This window comes from Neophocaena asiaeorientalis, unplaced genomic scaffold, assembly GCF_003031525.2.
Source record: "Neophocaena asiaeorientalis asiaeorientalis breed wild unplaced genomic scaffold, Neophocaena_asiaeorientalis_V1.1 scaffold541, whole genome shotgun sequence".
Lineage (NCBI taxonomy): Eukaryota > Metazoa > Chordata > Mammalia > Artiodactyla > Phocoenidae > Neophocaena > Neophocaena asiaeorientalis.
Window position 1 is genome coordinate 1,352,779 of NW_020172450.1, and position 18,051 is coordinate 1,370,829.

General features: G+C 37.9%; 1 protein-coding gene across 3 annotated transcripts in view; it reads left to right on the plus strand.

The window, feature by feature from the left end:
- The window catches only part of TENM1 (teneurin transmembrane protein 1), a 552,490-nt gene that overhangs the window by 274,816 nt on the left and 259,623 nt on the right, over positions 1-18,051 (plus strand). For all 3 annotated transcript variants that reach the window (XM_024737354.1, XM_024737356.1, XM_024737355.1), the window contains exon 7: positions 17,357-17,556. In XM_024737354.1, coding sequence (XP_024593122.1) covers positions 17,357-17,556 — 200 coding nt within the window. The remainder of the gene's footprint in view (positions 1-17,356; positions 17,557-18,051) is intronic.

The window sequence follows — 18,051 nt, forward strand, 5'->3', positions numbered from 1 at the left end:
AGTTTTTTTGAAATATAGTTATTTACAATACTATATTAATTTCAGGTGTACAGCATACTGATTCAGTATTTTTACAGATTATACTCCATTAAAAATTATTACGAGATAATGGCTATAACTCCCTGTGCTATACAATATATCTTTGTTGCTTATCTATTTTATACATAGTAGCTTGTATCTCTTAATCCCATAACCCTAATTTGCCACTTCCCTCTCCCCACTGGTAACCATTAGTTTTTTTACATCTGTTAATCTCCTTCTGTTTTGCATATATGTTCATTTGTATTATTTTTTAGATTCCATATATAAGTGATATCATACAGTATTTGTCTTTGTCTCACTTATTTCACAAAGCATAATATTCTCTAGGCCTATCCGTGTTGCTGCAGCTTGCAGTATTTCATTCTTTATTATGGCTGAGTAATATTCCATTGTATCTACATACCACATCTTCTTAAGCTAGTCATCTGTTGATGGGCACTAGGGTTCCTTCCATGTCTTGGCTATTGTAAATAGAGCTGCTGTGAACATTAGGGTGCATGTATCTTTTCGTTTTTCCATTTGTATACCCAGGAGTTGGATTGCTGGACCACATGGTGGTTTAATTTTTAATTTTTTGAGGAAACTCCATACTATTTTCCACAGTGGGTGCATCAATTTACATTCCCACCAACGGTGTACAAGTATTCCCTTTGCTCCACATCCACTCCAGCATTGATTATTTGTAGACTTCTTGATGATAGCCATTCTGACAGGTGTGAGGTGAGATCTCATTGTAGTTTTGATTTGCATTTCTCTAGTAATTAGCGATGTTGAGCATATTTTCATGTGCCTGTTAGCCATCTGTATATCTTCTTTGGAAAAATGTCTGTTCAGGTCTTTTTCCCATTTTTTGATTGGGTTGTTTGGTTTTTTTTTGATATTGAGTTGTAAGAGCTGTTAATATATTTTAGGTATTAACCCCTTGTTGGTCATATCATTTACAAATATTTTCTTCCATGCAATAGGCAGTCTTTTCATTTTGTCACTGGTTTCCTTTGCTGTGCAAAAGCTTTTAAGTTTGATTAGGTCCCACTTGTTTATTTTTGCTTTTATTTCTTTTCCCTTAGGAGACAGAGCCAAAAAAATATTGCTATGATTTATGTCAAATTATGTTCTGCCTATGTTCTCTTCTAGGAGTTTTATGGTTTCAGGTATTACATTTAGGTCTTTAATCCATTTTGAGTTTATTTTTGTATATGGTATGAGGAAATGTTCTGATCTCATTGTTTTACATGTGTCTGTCCAGTTTTCCTAGTACCACTTGTTGGAGAGAGTGTCTTTTCTCCATTGTATATTCTTGCCTCCTTTATCATAGATTAATTGATGATAGGTGCATGGGTTTTATTTCTGGGCTCTCTATTCTATTTCATTGATCAATGTGTCTGTTTTAGTGCCAGTAACTGTGCGTTTTTTTGGTTTTGTTTTGTTTTTTTGCGGTACGCGGGCCTCTCACTGTTGTGACCTCTCCCGTTGCGGAGCACAGGCTCCGGACGTGCAGGCTCAGCGGCCATGGCTCACTGGCCGCAGGATCTTCCCGGACTGGGGCACGAACCCGTGTCCCCTGCATCGGCAGGCGGACTCTCAACCACTGTGCCACCAGGAGAGCCCCAGTACTGTGCTTTTTGATTACTGTAGCTTTGTATTATAGTATGAACTCTGGGAGTGTGATATCTCCAGCTTTGTTCTTTATCCTCAGGATTGCTTTGTCAATTCAGGATCTTTTGTGGTTCCATATGAATTTTAGTATTATTTTTTCTAGTTCTGTGAAAAATGTCTTGGATATTTTGATAGGAATTGCATTAAATCTGTAGATTGCTTTAGGTAGTATGGACATTTTAACAATATTAATTCTTCTAATGCAAGAGCATGGGGTATCTTCCCATTTCTTTGTATCATCTTCAGTTTCCTCCATCAATGTTTATAGTTTTCAGAGTATAGGTCTTTCACCTCCTTGATTAAGTTTTTCCTTGATATTTTATTCCTTCTCTTTCTGATAGTTAATTATTATTATATAGAAAAGCAACAGATTTCTGTATAGTAATCTTGTATCCTGCAACTTTGTGGAATTCATTTATTAGTTCTAATAGTTTTTCGGTGGAGACTTTAGGGTTTTCTGTATAAAGTATTATGTTATCTGCAAAGAGTGACAGTTTTAATTCTTCCTTTCCAATTTGGATGCCTTTTATTTCTTTTTCTTGTCTGATTTTTGTGGCTAGGACTTCCAGTACTATGTTAAATAGAAGTGGTGAGAGTGGCCATCCTTGTCTTGCTCCTGAATTTAGAGGAAATGCTTTCAGTTTTACACCCTTGAGTATGATGTTAGCTGTGGGTTTGTCATAAATGGCCTTTATTATATTGAGATTTGTTCCCTCTATACCCACTTTGATGAGAGTTTTTATCAATGGGTGTTAAATTTTTGTCAACTGCTTTTTCTGTGTCTATTGAGATGATCATGTGATTTCTATTTCTATTCTTCCTTTTGTCAGTGTTGTGTATCACATTGATTGATTTGTGAATTTTGAAGCATCCTTGTGTCCTTGGCATAACTCCAACTTGATCATGGTGTCTGATTCTTTTTTGTGTATTGTTGGATTTGGTTTGCTAATATTTTGTTGAGGATTTTTGCATCTATATTCATCAGAGATATTGGTCTGTAATTTTCTTTTTTGGTCATGTCTTTGTCTGATTTTGGTATCAAGGTGATGGTGGCTTCGTAGAATGAATTTAGGAGTGTTCCATCCTCTTCAATTTTTTTTGAATAATTTGAGGGTAGGTATTAGTTCTCCTTTATATGTTTTATAGAATTCCCCTGTGAAGCTGTCTGGTCCTGGACTTCTGTTTGCTGGGAGTTTTTTTAATTACAGCTTCAATTTCACTACTAGTGGTCTCTGTGTTCATATTGTCCATTTCTTCTTGATTCTGTCTTGGCAGATTATATCTTTTAAGAAATTTGTCCATTTCTTCTAGGTTGTCCAATTTGTTGGCATACAGAAGGGTCTTGTTTTTTTAATCCAACCAGCCACCTTATGTCTTTTGATCAGAGCATTTAGTCCATTGACACTTCAAGTAATTATTGATAGGTATGTACTTATTGCCATTTTATTACTTGTTGTCCTTCTATTCTAAATGACAGTCTTGCTAGGTAAAGTATCTCAGGTTGCAGGTGTTTCCCTTTCAGGACTTTGAATATATTATGCCACTCCCTTCTGGCCTGCACAGTTTCTGCAGAGAAATCAGCTAGTAGCCTTATGGGGATTCCCTTGTATGTGAATCTTTGTTTTTCTCTTGCTGCCTTTAGGATTCTCTCTTTATCTTTAACTTTTGGCATTTTAATTATGATATTTCTTGCTGTGGCTCTGTTTGGGTTCATCTTGTTTGGGACCCTCTGTGCTTCCTGTACCTGGATATCTGTTTCCTTCTTCAGGTTTGTGAAATTTTTAGCCATAATTTCCTCAAATACATTTTTGATCCCCTTCTCTTTCTATTCTCCATTTGGAACCCCTATAGTGCAAATGTTGGAAAGCTTGATATTATCTTAGAGATCTCTTAAGTTGCTTTCATTTTTTTTTAATTTGTTTTTCTTTCTGCTGTTCTGATTGGGTGATTTCCATTATTCTATCTTCCAGACCACTTATGCATTCTTCTGTATCACTTAGTCTGATATTCATTCATTCTAATATGTTTTTTGTTTCAGCTTTTGATTATTCATTTCTGATTGGGCTGGTTCCTTGTTAAAATGTTCATTGTTTAGATAATTTCTTTTCTGTAATTCAGTTAACATTTTTATACCAATGTTTTGAATTCTTTATCTGATAAATTATTATCTGATACTTTATTTCTGTTTCATTATTCATTTTTTCAGGACTTTTCTCTTGCTCTTTCAGTTGAAAGTAGTTCCTCTGCATTTTCATTTTGCTTAACTTTCTCCATCTGTATGAATTTAGGTGAAACAATTACCTATGGTGGTCTTGAAGGAGTGTTCTTATGTGGGAGGAGCCCCAAACAGACTGCTAGTCCCCAGCGCCTTTGATGGGAGGACTGGAGTTGACATGGATGCAAATCACATCTTTCCTCAGGGTGTGCTGGCAGCTCTCACCTTGGTAGGGTGTGGGGCTGGAAATGGAGGAACTAGAGCTGCTCAGGGTGTGAGGTGGGACTTCCTCTCCGCTCAGTGGTTATCACCGCCCTGTCAGGAGCAGGGTCTAATCAAGTTGCTGGAGCAGAAGCCCCAAGGGTTTGACTTGAGCTGGCTCTGTTTCAAGTGTGTGATTTTCACCCTCCCCACACTGAGACCTTTGCCCCAGAGGAGGGGAGTGCTGAAATAAGCGGGGCCCATGTGCAGACAGAGGTCTGATGCACTGCCTGTGTAGGTGTCTGAGGCTTCACTCAGATGCAGCCTCGGGTGCGAGACCCCTTCGTTTCTCACAGTTGATCACTGCCCACTGCCTCCACCACCCCTGCCCCCTTGTGGAATTGCTCCACAGGTCTGGCGGGACCCGCTTGGACTCTCTGCATGTATCAAGTAGTGAGCTGCAGTAGAGCGGCTGCTGTCAGAGATCTGGGCTTCTTCTGAGGCGCTGCCTGAGTAAGTGCTAACAATAGCTCCGCCCCCGCACTGGATCACTTCGGTGGCCCGTGATCTAATCTTTTCCCCGGTCATATCAGCCCCAGATCCAGTGCCGTGCTATGGCGTGGAGTGACCGGGGCCAGAGCGTTCACTCAGCTCAGGCTGTGGTGCATGGCATGGTGGTCTCAGGAAACCCAGCAACTGCTGGGGCAGACCTCACAAGCAGAGTCCAGGCTTCACCAGACTTTCTATCTGATCCAGTGGTCCTCCAGACAGCTCAGGGGGCTTGTCTTCTCCGCACAGTACTCATGGACTGAGACGTCCAGTCTGTGGCTCGACCTGCTCACTCCCCAGGGCCGGTATCCGCCTATGTGATATCCCTTTTCCTCCAGTTCCCCTCCCAGGTGCACAGGTCCCAAGCCAAGACTTTTCTTTCTATCCTACCCGATTATGTGTGTATCTTTCTTATAAACTTGGTTGTATAGGAGTCCTTCTAACCAGTTTCCATTTAGTTTTCAGTGAGGATTGTTCCACATGTAGATGTATTTTTGATGTGTTGGTAGGGGGATGTGAGCTCCATGTCCTCTTACTCTGCCATCTGTATCTCCCTCCTCTCCCGAAGAGTACTTTGCAAATCTTGCATTTCACACCAAAGATCTAGGTTCCCTAAGCACTCCCCCCTCCTCAAAGGAGAACACATACACTTGCACACACGCAAGTACCCTTGGGAATTGAAAATTAAACAACAGCACAAAATGCACCTTTCTGACCTCCTTTCCTTGTAGACTTAGCTGAAGAGGTATGTGTGTGTATGTGTGTGTGTGTGTGTGTGTGTTGCTTGTTTTTTGGCTTTGTTTTGTTTTCTTTCCACCTACAGGATAGATACATTTGGAGGCAATTTATGCTATAACAGTTGTGGGCCCTGAATAACAGGTTGAATTCTAAATTTACTTACAGTTTCACTGATACTTATTTCACAGACCCAGTCAGTAAGTGAAGATTCATTTTGTGGTACCAGAGTAAAAAACTGCACCATCCCCACCCAGGTAATCATTGTGCATTCAGATGGAACACAGTCCTGCATTATAATTCTGTTATTTGTCCATAGGACTTGTCGATATTAAAATGCACTCAGTTGCCCTTTGAGTCAGCCCATAGTTTCAGTATCTTTTACTTAGAGGATATTAGAGCCTAGGATATTGTTGTAGAATTGCGAATAATTCATATAAGCACAGCAAACCACATGAATAAAATAGTAGTAATGCACTAACAAAGACAACAGTGTTGGGAGCATAACATTATTAGTTTTAAAGATTGATGGCAAATTACAGTAAATGTTTCCTATAATGCTATATAGATGTTTCCCTAACACAAGGTTTCAGGGGGCCCAGCTAGAGTGCTGCAGCTTGTTTTTAACTATATTAAATCACTTTATCAATATACCTCAGTTTTAACAAAAGCTTTTCTAAAGCATACTGGAGGCCTGACTTCTAAAAAGATTTATGGAAAGCGTTCACTATGCTAAAAGGCCAACTTATTTACAGTATAAAAAATTCATGTTAAATGTTCTTGGCCATATATGTTTTACGTTTCATTCTTGTTTCATTGTAATCCTCATTTTCCCTTTTTTTAAACTTTTTTTTTAAACATACCTTTCCTGTGATGCCTATGAAATATGTCTGCCTTTTGGTCCCTCTACCCCAATAGTCTACACCTGACAGAGGCACTAGATGGTATGCTATAGAATGACATATTTATCCTCCTGGAGTAGTCCTTTGAAAGCTACGGGATCTTCCCATAACATGTTTATAACGTCTTAGTTTTTTGAAGGAAGCAGTCCATTGTAGAAATTTATCAACCATGTGTATATCTAATCCTGTTGAGTGTCCAGTTATATCTTTCGGCCTGTATTATTTTTGGAGGAAGTTCAAACATTTAGTAGCTTTTTCGTGAAGTCAAGGTAACTCTAGTATGTAAAATTTACTTTTGAAAATAAAGTGCTAAAGTTCCAGGATCTAATGCACAAGTCTGCATTTTTTCCTATGCATAACTTTGGCAATCCCATAGATAATAATCACAAATCCTTTTTTAGCCTTTGCTTTTCTAATACTAAGAGTCTTTGGTTTTACTTCTGTACACTACTTGTAGCTCCTATGCTCCCTTAGTCATTTTAGTTGCCTTTTCCTATTTCCATTTTATATCCTACCAAAGGTGTCTTCACCAGGACTGTATACGGATACCGTCTTGCCATTGCCAGTGGTTCAGCGAGAGGGAAGAATACATGTAAAAAGTTGAATTGTATGAGATTCTTGACCACTTCAAACTCTCCATTAAAATAATATCAAGGGAAGAAAAATGAAATCTTAGTATTCAGAAACATAGAGGAGAAGCCCATGATTTTTAATGCTACTTTGAGTCAAGGTGCTATTTTAACTGTAGTAAGTACTGTGGAGAGTTAAAAAATGAAGCAGAAGACATAGCTTTTGCCCTTGAGAAAGTTCCTATTAAATAGTAGAGCTGGAAGAAACATGCATACGTGCACACACAGTGCAAAATAACATGCAACCAACTGTTGTACAGAAATAGAAATAAGATGGTTAGGTGACTAAGAGACTTAAAAGAAAGAAGATGAAAAGATGATTGTTATTATAGAAGTAGCTTGAGCTGAGCCTTGAGAAACAAGAAAAATCAATCCTAGTTGACCTTAAAGAGCACATGTTTAGGAGACTGGAATGGTAGGGTGGTAAGGGGGAAATGCAGGTGGTAATAACCTATGTGGTAAATGAATAATGAAGCAATAGAGGCAGCAGATGGAGACAGTTTGGCAAGGAAAGGAAGGATATAAATAGTTTGATAACTAGATGAAGGGGCAGTTGTTTCATTTTATTCCTTTTTTTTATTAAAGAAGAGAGATGTGTGGTTGTTTGAATATACAGAATAAGAAACCAGTAGAGAGGGAGACATGGAGGGTGCTAGTAAGAAAGGAGATGGTAAAGGGACAAAGTCTCTCAGGAGGAGAGAAGGGGAGGGGGGAGCCTCAGAGATAAACGGACACCAATTGTATGGCACACTGTGTATGAGAGAGACACTTTGATATTGTGGAAATAAGAGGTAGGAGTTCAAAAAGAGGACACAATACGTTCAATAGATGTTACCATCCATTATGATTACTATTATTATTATTACTCTCTGTAATGAGTTTTATTTGTGAAGATAAGTTTTAATTTTTTTTAATTAATTAATTTAGTTTTGGCTGCGTTGGGTCTTTGTTGCTGTGCTTGGGCTTTCTCTAGTTGCGGTGAGCAGGGACTACTCTTCATTGTGGTGTGCGGGCTTCTCACTGTGGTGGCTTCTCCTGTTGCGGAGCACAGGCTCTAGCTACACGGGCTTCAGTACTTGCAGCTCACGGGCTCAGTAGTTGTGGCATGCGGGCTCTAGCGTGCAGGCTCAGTAGTTGTGGTGCATGGGCTTAGTTGCTCTGCGGCATGTGAGATCTTCCCGGACCAGGTCTTGAACCCATGTCCCCTACATTGGCAGGTGGATTCTTAACCAGTGCACCACCAGGGAAGTCACGAAGTTTTAATTTGATATAATTATAGATTTTCTGGATTCTCAAAATGTATCAAAATCTGTAGCAATATGACAACCCATGAGAACTGGTGCCTACGCTGGCTGCTTCTCTTTACCAAGACCTGGCACAAGAAGATATGTCACCCCCTCATTACTCAGCTATGGGATAGGAGGGTCATAATATAATTGTGTTTATTAAATGCCTGGTACGTAGATGTCAAGAATTTAGACAGACGTGACTGTCCTGTCCTCTGGGAACTTATATTCTAAGATACAAAGGGGGAAGCTACAGAAAATGAGCCATGACCTGCCCTCCTGCCACTATCCCAAAGTCCAGAAGGATGTGATCATAATAACCTACCTATAACAAACATCTAACATTGTATAAAATATAGAAAATAGGCGTCCCTGCTGTGAACTACCAATTACATGTCCTAAAAGTACTGGCCAGGAGACAGTTCAGCTTCTAGGTAACAGGTGACCTTCTAATACCATTTGGAAACACATCAAAACTCTTATGACAGTGCATGATAGTTTGTGTGAATGTGTGGGTAGGTTATCCATGGCAATTTATACCTTCCAATCATATTTTTTGTAATAGCTTTGTTGAGATATACAGTTGTATGATTAGAAATGTTTTTTAAAGTGACAGGAATATGTACATCCATATACAGTTGTCCCTTGGTATCCACGGGGATTGGTTCCAGGACCCACCCAGGGACCAAAATCTGTGGATGCTCAAGTCCCTTATATAAAATGGTGTAGTATTTGTGTATAAATTACGCACATCCTCCCATATACCTTAAATCATCTCTAGATTACTTATAATACCGAATACAATGTAAATTCTATGTAAATAGTTGTATATTTTGAGTGCAGCAAATTCAAGTTTTGCTTTATGGAACTTTCTGGGATTTTGTTTTTCTGAGTATTTTTGATTCACCATTAGTTGAATCCACGGATATGGAACCCATGGATATGGAGGGCCAACTGTAATTTACATACTATATAATTCACTGATTTAATGTCTACAGTTCAGTGATTCTTAGTATATTCAGAGTTGGGTAGCCATCACTACTATTTAATTCTAGAACATTTTCATCACGCCAAAAAGAAACTTCATAGGCACTGGCAGTCACTTCCTATCCCCAGCTCTCCCCAGCCCCTGGCTACCACTAATTTACTTTCTATTTCTATAGATTTGCCTATTTGTACATTTCCTATAAATGCGGTCATAATGTGTAGCCTTTTCTTTTCTGGCTTCCTTCACTTAACATAAAGTTTTCAAGGTTTGTCCATGTTGTAGCACATACCACTACTTTGTTCCTTTTTATAATATTCCATTGTATGATAATATTCCACTGTATGGATATAACGTATTTTGTTTATCCATTCATTAGTTGATGGATCTTTGTGGATTTTCACCTTTTTTGGCTGTTATGAATAATGCTGATATGTGTTCAAAAATAGATCTATAGAGTCAAAATGCAATTCAAAATTAGTCCTTTAATTAACGGTAAGATTTTAACAATGCCATTTTATTTCTGTCTGAGAAGATGTATGCAATACTCGATAAGATACTGTACTGGAATCTGAAGTCTGTCAGTGTGTGGACATAACTATTTACACTTATACAGTAGTGTATTTCTCAAGTGTAAGATTAGTTAATGGACTTTTCTACACAATCAGCTATTATCATTGTCAGTAAGACAGAGGTATTTCATTGCTGAACATATTTTATTCACAGTCAATTCCCAAAGGTCTATGTATGTAGATGATTTCAATTCTTCCTCACACCAAACCTTGTACTGAAATGTCAAAATAAATGATCAACAGTACTAAATAAATTATCAAGATTACTGTTTTATTAATTCACTGAAACAGTATTTACCAAGCGCCTACTATGTACAAGGTTCATTCTTCCTTTTCTTTCTCCTGCATACTCCTGGGTGTAACAATATAAAAGGCATGTGTAATACACCATCTGGAAAGTGAGAGTTGAATACATACTTTTCTTCAATGGTTCGTATAAGGAAAATTATACAAAGCCACATAGATGGACAGGTTAGGTTTTTCCCCATCCCCTTTTCATCTCTTAACACTTTTGGATCACAGGGAATAGGCCCATTTTGCTCCAGGCACTGATATTCTAAATTTCACAATGACTTGTTACTGTGGAACAATTATTGTATTTGAAAGAACACAAAGAAGATGGTACTTAAAACATGAGAGACACACTAGGACTAATTCAGGTGAAAGACGTACCAAAGCCACTTGATTGTGTATTTTGTGCTATAGGATGAAGTGAAGGGGAAATAGAATCTTAAGGCATATTTCTTTTTCATCTCTTTGGACAACATTCCCTTCAGTTAAAACGGTACTTTTTTAGCTTAGATACTTTTTATGGAATTTGCAAGTGTCTTTAAAAGACTTCTAAGATTGCTGTTATGGACACAACCAAAGCCTTTAAACTAGTCATTTTTACACAAGGACCTGATAGTGGAATCTTTTAAATAACCATGTGTCAGTATCTTCTACTAATGTCCCACTGAGTTTTGCACAGAAGCACTGAATCCAGTCTAGCTATATTAAGTAGAAAAAACAAATACATGTATATGTCTTTTGCCCCCTCTCTTATAAGGACAATGCTATTAAAATCACGTTATTAGTAGCCAGGTATGTGTCTGAACGAAGCTTTGGTTTAGTCAATAGAACCACTACATATGATGTCTGTCACCAATTCCAGCCTCTGTATTTTATCTTTCAGGTAGCTTGACCTTCTCCTTTTGCACCATCAGTTTGCCATCCTTCAACCCAGCCTATCTGCCATTGTTTTTTCCTACTCTGCAGTTGATGCCTGTGTTGCAACCTATAAAGAGAGTGTTTAGCTCAAACTAAATTGGTGGATATTGGTGAGACTGTGATAGCTACAGTACTTCACAGTCTGATATAATCCGTGGCTGTCTGCACTTCATCTTGGATTTGTGCAAGGAAGTGCCAGTTACTGAAGAATATGACCCTCTTGGGCCTTCTGATATGCTTCAGTAAAATAAGTGATTAAGTGATAATTAAAACATGAGTATTAAAATGATAATTAAAACGAAATCTGTACCCTTAGTGCTGTATTTTAACTCTGCCACTGACGATTTGCAAATGAAGGATCAGAATCAGTGTTAAGTTTGTCCAAACTTATTCCACTTACCTATATTGATGCAGAATTTCATCATGAAATCACATTACATATTGGTTTTTTGCATGTAATTTATTTCTCTTTAGTTTCCTCCTTTGAACTACATTAAGAAAAATAATGAAATAATAAATTAACCAATAATCACTACATTGTAATCCATAACTAATTTTGGGAGAAGTGAAAAAGGAACAGTCTATTTAGTGAAGTAAATTGCTAACAGGGAGATATCTTCCTTTCTGATGCACTAAGCTCTAAAAGGTTAGGGGCTGAGAAATTTTCCATCTGCAAGCTGTGAGAATTTCTCTAATACCAGATCACTGCAAAAAGCTTGCTTTGCTATTTTTATTTAAGTTATAGCCCACATGTTCATCCATGTTGTCACGTCTCTTTACCTACCTTGTCTTAACTGTGATGCAGGCTCTCAAAGGGTAAGACCATCTTCTTTTAAAATCGTTTTTATAAATGACATGTATATATGCTTTGGATATTTGGTAATGCTAATAACTAGGAAACTCCAACAACACAACTTCATGAGTTTCTTTAGATTTGGTGAATAACATTTAAGTGGCCTTATTATGCAATATATGATGCTGTAAAATACAGAAGGAGAGATGGTGTAGCATTCGGTAAAGCTCATATATAAAGGTTAATGTCCATCAGCCAGTTTTGTCCTGATTTTTTAAAAATGACAGAATCTATATTCATTGGAGACTGTTCACAGCACCTTTAAAATACCGTTTGCTGAACCTAAAACATTTTTTGTCACTTTTTTTTAATTTCAAAGTGAATTTATTTGCTGTTAATGAGCTAAATACTATGGTGAAAATCTACATTGCACAGCACTAGGAATGATGATATTTCTAGATACAAATAATAACGATCATTTATTGAGCACTTGTCATGTGTCATGCTGGGGTTTTTTTTGAATTTTTGAATTTTATTTTTTAATTTTTTTTATACAGCAGGTTCTTATTAGTCTTCCATTTTATACATATTAATGTATAATGAACCTAAAACATTTTAAATTCTTATGTTTATAATATTGTTTGCATGACCAAATGATGCATTTTAACAAGTGATAAAAGCCCCTAATGAGGATAGCAGTTGAACAAACTGAACATTAAATTGAGAACAGACGTGTCCACATAAACATGGTCTGTTAATTACTGCTGATTGAAGAGATTTGTCCGCTCCAGGACCTTAGGAGTTAAATGTATAATCAGCCCTTTAGGGACCAAACTGTTCTGCCTCACATGGAAAAAAGTAACTTCCACTGAAAAATAAGGTCCTCCGTTGGTCATTTATCATCTCAAAGGGCATATTTTATTATAAATGTCAATTCCACAAAATTATGTGTCCTGTAATACATAATTATGTTCAAAATTGCATTTGAAATCTATTATTAACAGTTAACAGTGAACATTCTTAAAATAGTTATTACTCTTAGCCTTAACACAGAAAGCAATAATGGAGGTATTTTAGGGAGTTAAAAGCTGCAAGGCGCTGGCCTCTGAATAAAGCCTCTGCAGGTGTGTTTCTTAGTGGGCTGTTAATTTTATAGTGGGTGAACACAAAGGACAGAGACCATGTGTGTTTTTAAACTGTGTTTGGTGTGGAAAAGGAGTTGATGGCTGCAAAATATAAAGGCAGAGTGAAATGAGGCCAAATTGAACTTGCCCTCCTGAGATGTAATCCTCCTTGCTTAAAATCAAGGCAAACTAATTCTTGCCCCTCTGCTTCTCTCTCTTCCCTCCCCACCACCACATAATAAAGAATCCCAAGAAACTTATATTAAGCTAGCACAGCTGAAATAATTAGAAAATATGGCAAGAAATAATAAAGACCTGATACACTAACATTGTCTCATACTAACCAGCTCCTTCTAGGTTTCCTGTTTTTGCTACTGTCACTAAGTCACACAAAATTACAATTTTGACCACCCCACCGCATTCCCCACACATAGGTTCCCAGGGTCCTCAGAACCTTGCTTCCCAGAATGTGGGCTGTGGACCACGAAGCATGGGCATTAGTTGGGAACTCGCAGGATCTTAGTTCCCCAACCAGGGATTGAATCCGGGCCCCGGCAGTGAAAAGCACCGAGTCCTAACCATTGGACCACCAGGGAAGTCCCTACACATTCCAGTTTGAGAAGCACGGCTATAGAACTGTCCTTTACATTGTCTTCTTCCATTTTTTTTCTTTTTTTTTTTGTCTTTTCTTCCTGGGGAAATAATTTGTTTTATTATTATAAATAACTCTCTTTATATTTTAGATATGTTTTTTGTAAGAAACATAATTAGATTTTACTTCTTAATTCCAAATGGTGGTTCTTACCTTTTAACACAAACGTTTAGTTCATTACTCTTTATTTTTAATTATAGATATAGATATATGAAATTTATCTTCCATCTTCTTTTATGTTTTCTAATTGTCCCATCTAGTCTGTCTTCCCCTTTTTACCTTTGTTTAGATAAATGATTTTTATCTCAGTATTATTTTCTCTATTTTAGTTCAAAAATTCTTTCGTTTTTAGTATTTATGCTTGAAGTTATAAGATTTTTAAAATTTATAATAATCTGAAGTTAGTTGATATTTGTACCATTCTTCAGGATAATCCAGTTTTACACTTCCCAGATAATATGTGATTTTTTTAAACATTATTGAGGCATAATTGACAAATATGATTATATATATTTAAAGTATACAGCATGATGATTTGGTATACATATATATTGTAGAATGATTACCAAGATCAAGATAATTAAAAGATTCCTCACCTTGCATAGTTAACACAGTCAACTCGTGTGTGTGTGTGTGTGTGTGTGTGTGGTGAAAATGCTTAAGATTTACTGACAGCATTTTTCAAGTATACATTACCATATTATTAGCTATAGTCACCATGCTGTACATTAGATCCTCGAAACATCTTATAACTGAACATTTGTACCCTTTGACCTACATCACCCCATTTTCCCCTCCCTCCAGCCCTGGCAACCACCATTCTATTCTTGTTTCCATGAAATCGACTTCTTTCTGTCTGCCTTATTTCACTAAGCATAATGCCCTTCAGATTCATCCACGTTGTTGCCAATGGCAGGATTTCTTCTTTTTTATGGCTGAGTAATATTTTATGGCTGAGTAATATATATATATGTATGTGTGTGTATATATATATATATATATACACACACACACACACACACACATATATATATATAAAATCTCACATCTTCTTTATCCATTTATCCACTGAAGGACATTTAGGTTGTTTCCATATCTTGGCTATTGTAAATAATGCTGCAATGAATATGGGAGTGCAGATATCTCTTTGGGATCCTGATTTCAATTCCTTTGGATATATACCCAGGGGTAGGACTGCTGTATCATATGGTAGTTCTACTTTTAGTTTTTTGAGGAACCTCCATACTGTTTTCCAAAATGGCAATACCATTTTGCATTTCTCCCAACAGTGCACAAGGGTTTTCTTTTCTCCACATCCTCACCAACATTTATCTCTTGTCTTTCTTTTTTTAAGGAAGATGTTGGGGGTAGGAGTTTATTAATTAATTAATTTATTTTTGCTGTGTTGGGTCTTCGTTTCTATGCGAGGGTTTTCTCTAGTTGTGGCAAGCGGGGGCCACTCTTCATCGCGGTGCGCGGGCCTCTCACTATGGCGGCCTCTCGTTGCGGAGCACAGGCTCCAGATGCGCAGGCTCAGTAGTTGTGGCTCACGGGCCCAGTTGCTCCGCGGCATGTGGGATCCTCTCAGACCAGGGCTCAAACCCGTGTCCCCTGCATTGGCAGGCAGATTCTCAACCACTGCGCCACCAGGGAAGCCCTATCTCTTGTGTTTTTGATAATATCTAACCAAACAGGTGTGAGGTGATTTTGTGATTTTGATTTGCCTTCCCCCTGTGATTAGTGATGTTAAGCACCTTTCATATACCTATCGGCCATTAATATGTCTTCTTTGGAAAATATATATATTCGAGTCCTTTGTCCATTTTTAGAAATTGGATTATTTGCTGTTTTGCTATTAAGTTGTACAAGTTCTTTATATATTTTGGATATTAATGCCTTATCAGATACATTTAGCCTTCCATATTCTCGGGTTCCGCATCTGTGGATTCAACCAACCTCGAATCAAAAATACTCAGGGAAAAAAATTCCAGAAAGTTCCAAAAAGCAAAATATGAATTCACCACAAGTGAGCAACTATTTACATAGCATCTACATTGTATTAGGTATAGTAAGCCATCTAGAGACGATTTAAAGTTTATGAGAGGATGTACATAGGTCACGTGCAAATACTTTGCCATTTTATATACGGGACTTGAGCATCCACAGATTTTAGGATTCGTGGGGATCCTAGAACTGATTCCCCACAGAACTGAGGGATGGCTGCATATGGTTTGCAAGTATTTTCTCCCATTCTGTAGGTTGCCTTTCCAATTTATTTACTGTTTCCTTTGCTGTGCAGAATCTCTTTAGTTTGATGTAGTCCCACTTATTAATTTTACAATTGACTGGAATGTACTTTTTCCACATGAGCTGTTGGTTCTACCCTAAATTTAGATCTTCATGTCATTCACCTGAATTGTTGCCCCATAATTCCTATATCATTCTTGTGCCTTCCTGCTCTAAAGCATCCTACTTTCTGCCTCAAGATCAGCCTTTTTTATTTTTAATTTAATTTTTTGGCTGCGTTGGGTCTTCGTTGCTGAGCACGGGCTTTCTTTAGGTGCCGCTAGAGAGGACTACTCTTCATTGTGGTGTGCGGGCTTCTCGTTGCGGTGGCTTCTCTTGTTGCAGAGCATGGGCTCTAGGTGCACGGGCTTCAGTAGTTGCAGTACATGGGCTCAGTAGTTGTGGTGCATGGGCTTACTTGCTCCGGGGCATGTGGGGTCTTCCCAGACCAAGGCTCGAACCTGTGTCCCCTGCATTGGCAGGTGGATTCTTAACCACCGTGCCACCAGGGAAGTCCCAAAATTAGCCTTTCTAATGTACCCAACCTCTCCCCTCTTCCTAAAAACCTTTAATGGCTTTCCATCCTTTACTAAGTAAACTATTTAGGACTGGCTCTCAAGGAGCTATAGAATATCATGCCGTCCTTTCCCTCCAGCCCTATCTCCAACTGCTCCTCTCTATATACCCATACCCTGCACCTTAGCTTTACGGTTTCTCTCTTTGTTTTGGTTCAAGCTGTTCCCTTCACATGGGAAATCCTTCCCAACAGCTCTGTTGAAATCCTTTCCATCCTTTAAGGCCCATCTTCAGTACCACTTCCCATACATAGGCTTTTCTGATTCATTCTTTCATTCATTCATTGAATAAATATGTACTGATCACATACTTTTGCCTATATTTGTCTAGTTACTGGGGATAAAGCAATAAACAAAACAGCCACAGCCTCATGGACCTTATATTCTATTGGGAGAAAACAGGTGATAAACAATAAATAAATAAAACATGTGCTATGTTAGGTGGTGATAAGTGCTAAGGAGAAAATTAAAGAATATAAAGGGGACTGAGACAGCTAGGAATGATGAGTATCCTCCAACCAAAACCTTTTCCTTCCTTTGTATACCCAGCTCAGGTATTTTTCTTTACAATGTGGATATTTGTGTACTTGTCCTGTTTTCTCTTTTATGTTCAAAGTTCCTTAAGAGCGAGAACTGTATTTTACTCATCTTTGTATCTCCTACAGCTATCAAGACAAAGTTCAGTAAATAATGGTTAAAATGACTCAAATGATGGAAATAAATGCAATAGTAGTTTAGAGGAGAGAGAGACTGATATAGTGGTTGGTTATGGAAGGCTCCTTGGAAGATATTAAATTTGGGTAAAGTCTTAAAAGATGGGTGGGGTGAGGAGGAAGAAAGAGCTGAGTAAGTCTTTTTGGTATACCTGTTCTTGAAAATCTAAAAACCATTGCTTTATAAATTAAGATTAATATTATGTATACTTTTCTTTACTTTTAAAACCAGTGTTTCAGAAGGGACGGGCAATAGACACCGGAGAAGTTGACATTGGTGCACAGGTCATGCAGACCATTCCACCTGGCTTATTCTGGCGTTTCCAGATTACTATCCACCATCCTATATATCTGAAATTCAATATTTCTTTAGCCAAGGACTCTCTGCTGGGAATTTATGGCAGAAGAAACATTCCACCTACGCATACTCAGGTATTTGATATTATAGGTATTTCTTGACCCTTTTAGAGAGTGGTGAGATGAATAGTTTAGGGGTTGTGACTTGCAAAGTATGTGGGAGTCAGAGGTGAAGGCAGACAGTTTTTGTAATGAGCAAATATCGAGAATAATCACAGTCAAGCGAATGAAAAAAATGGTACTGAGAAACAAGGACTAGCATTTAGCAGAGCAGATTCAAAAAAGGGAGTTTAAGAAAATATTCTTGCAACTTGAGTTCTGCTTCCTGGAACAGGATGGTCATGAGCCTTCCCAGCCCCCTCCTCTTACTTAGCTTTGGTGCCCACACCTCCTCCGCTGCTTCCATACATTCCTGACCTGTGGTCCCAATAAAGGAATGCGAATCAAGAGGGAAATGAGTCAAAAAGGCACGTTTTGTCTTGCAGGTAAAACTTTTTCCTTGTTATTGTTAATAAAAACACAAATATGTAAAACTTCTGTGGTTTACAAGACCCTTTTATAAACCTTTGC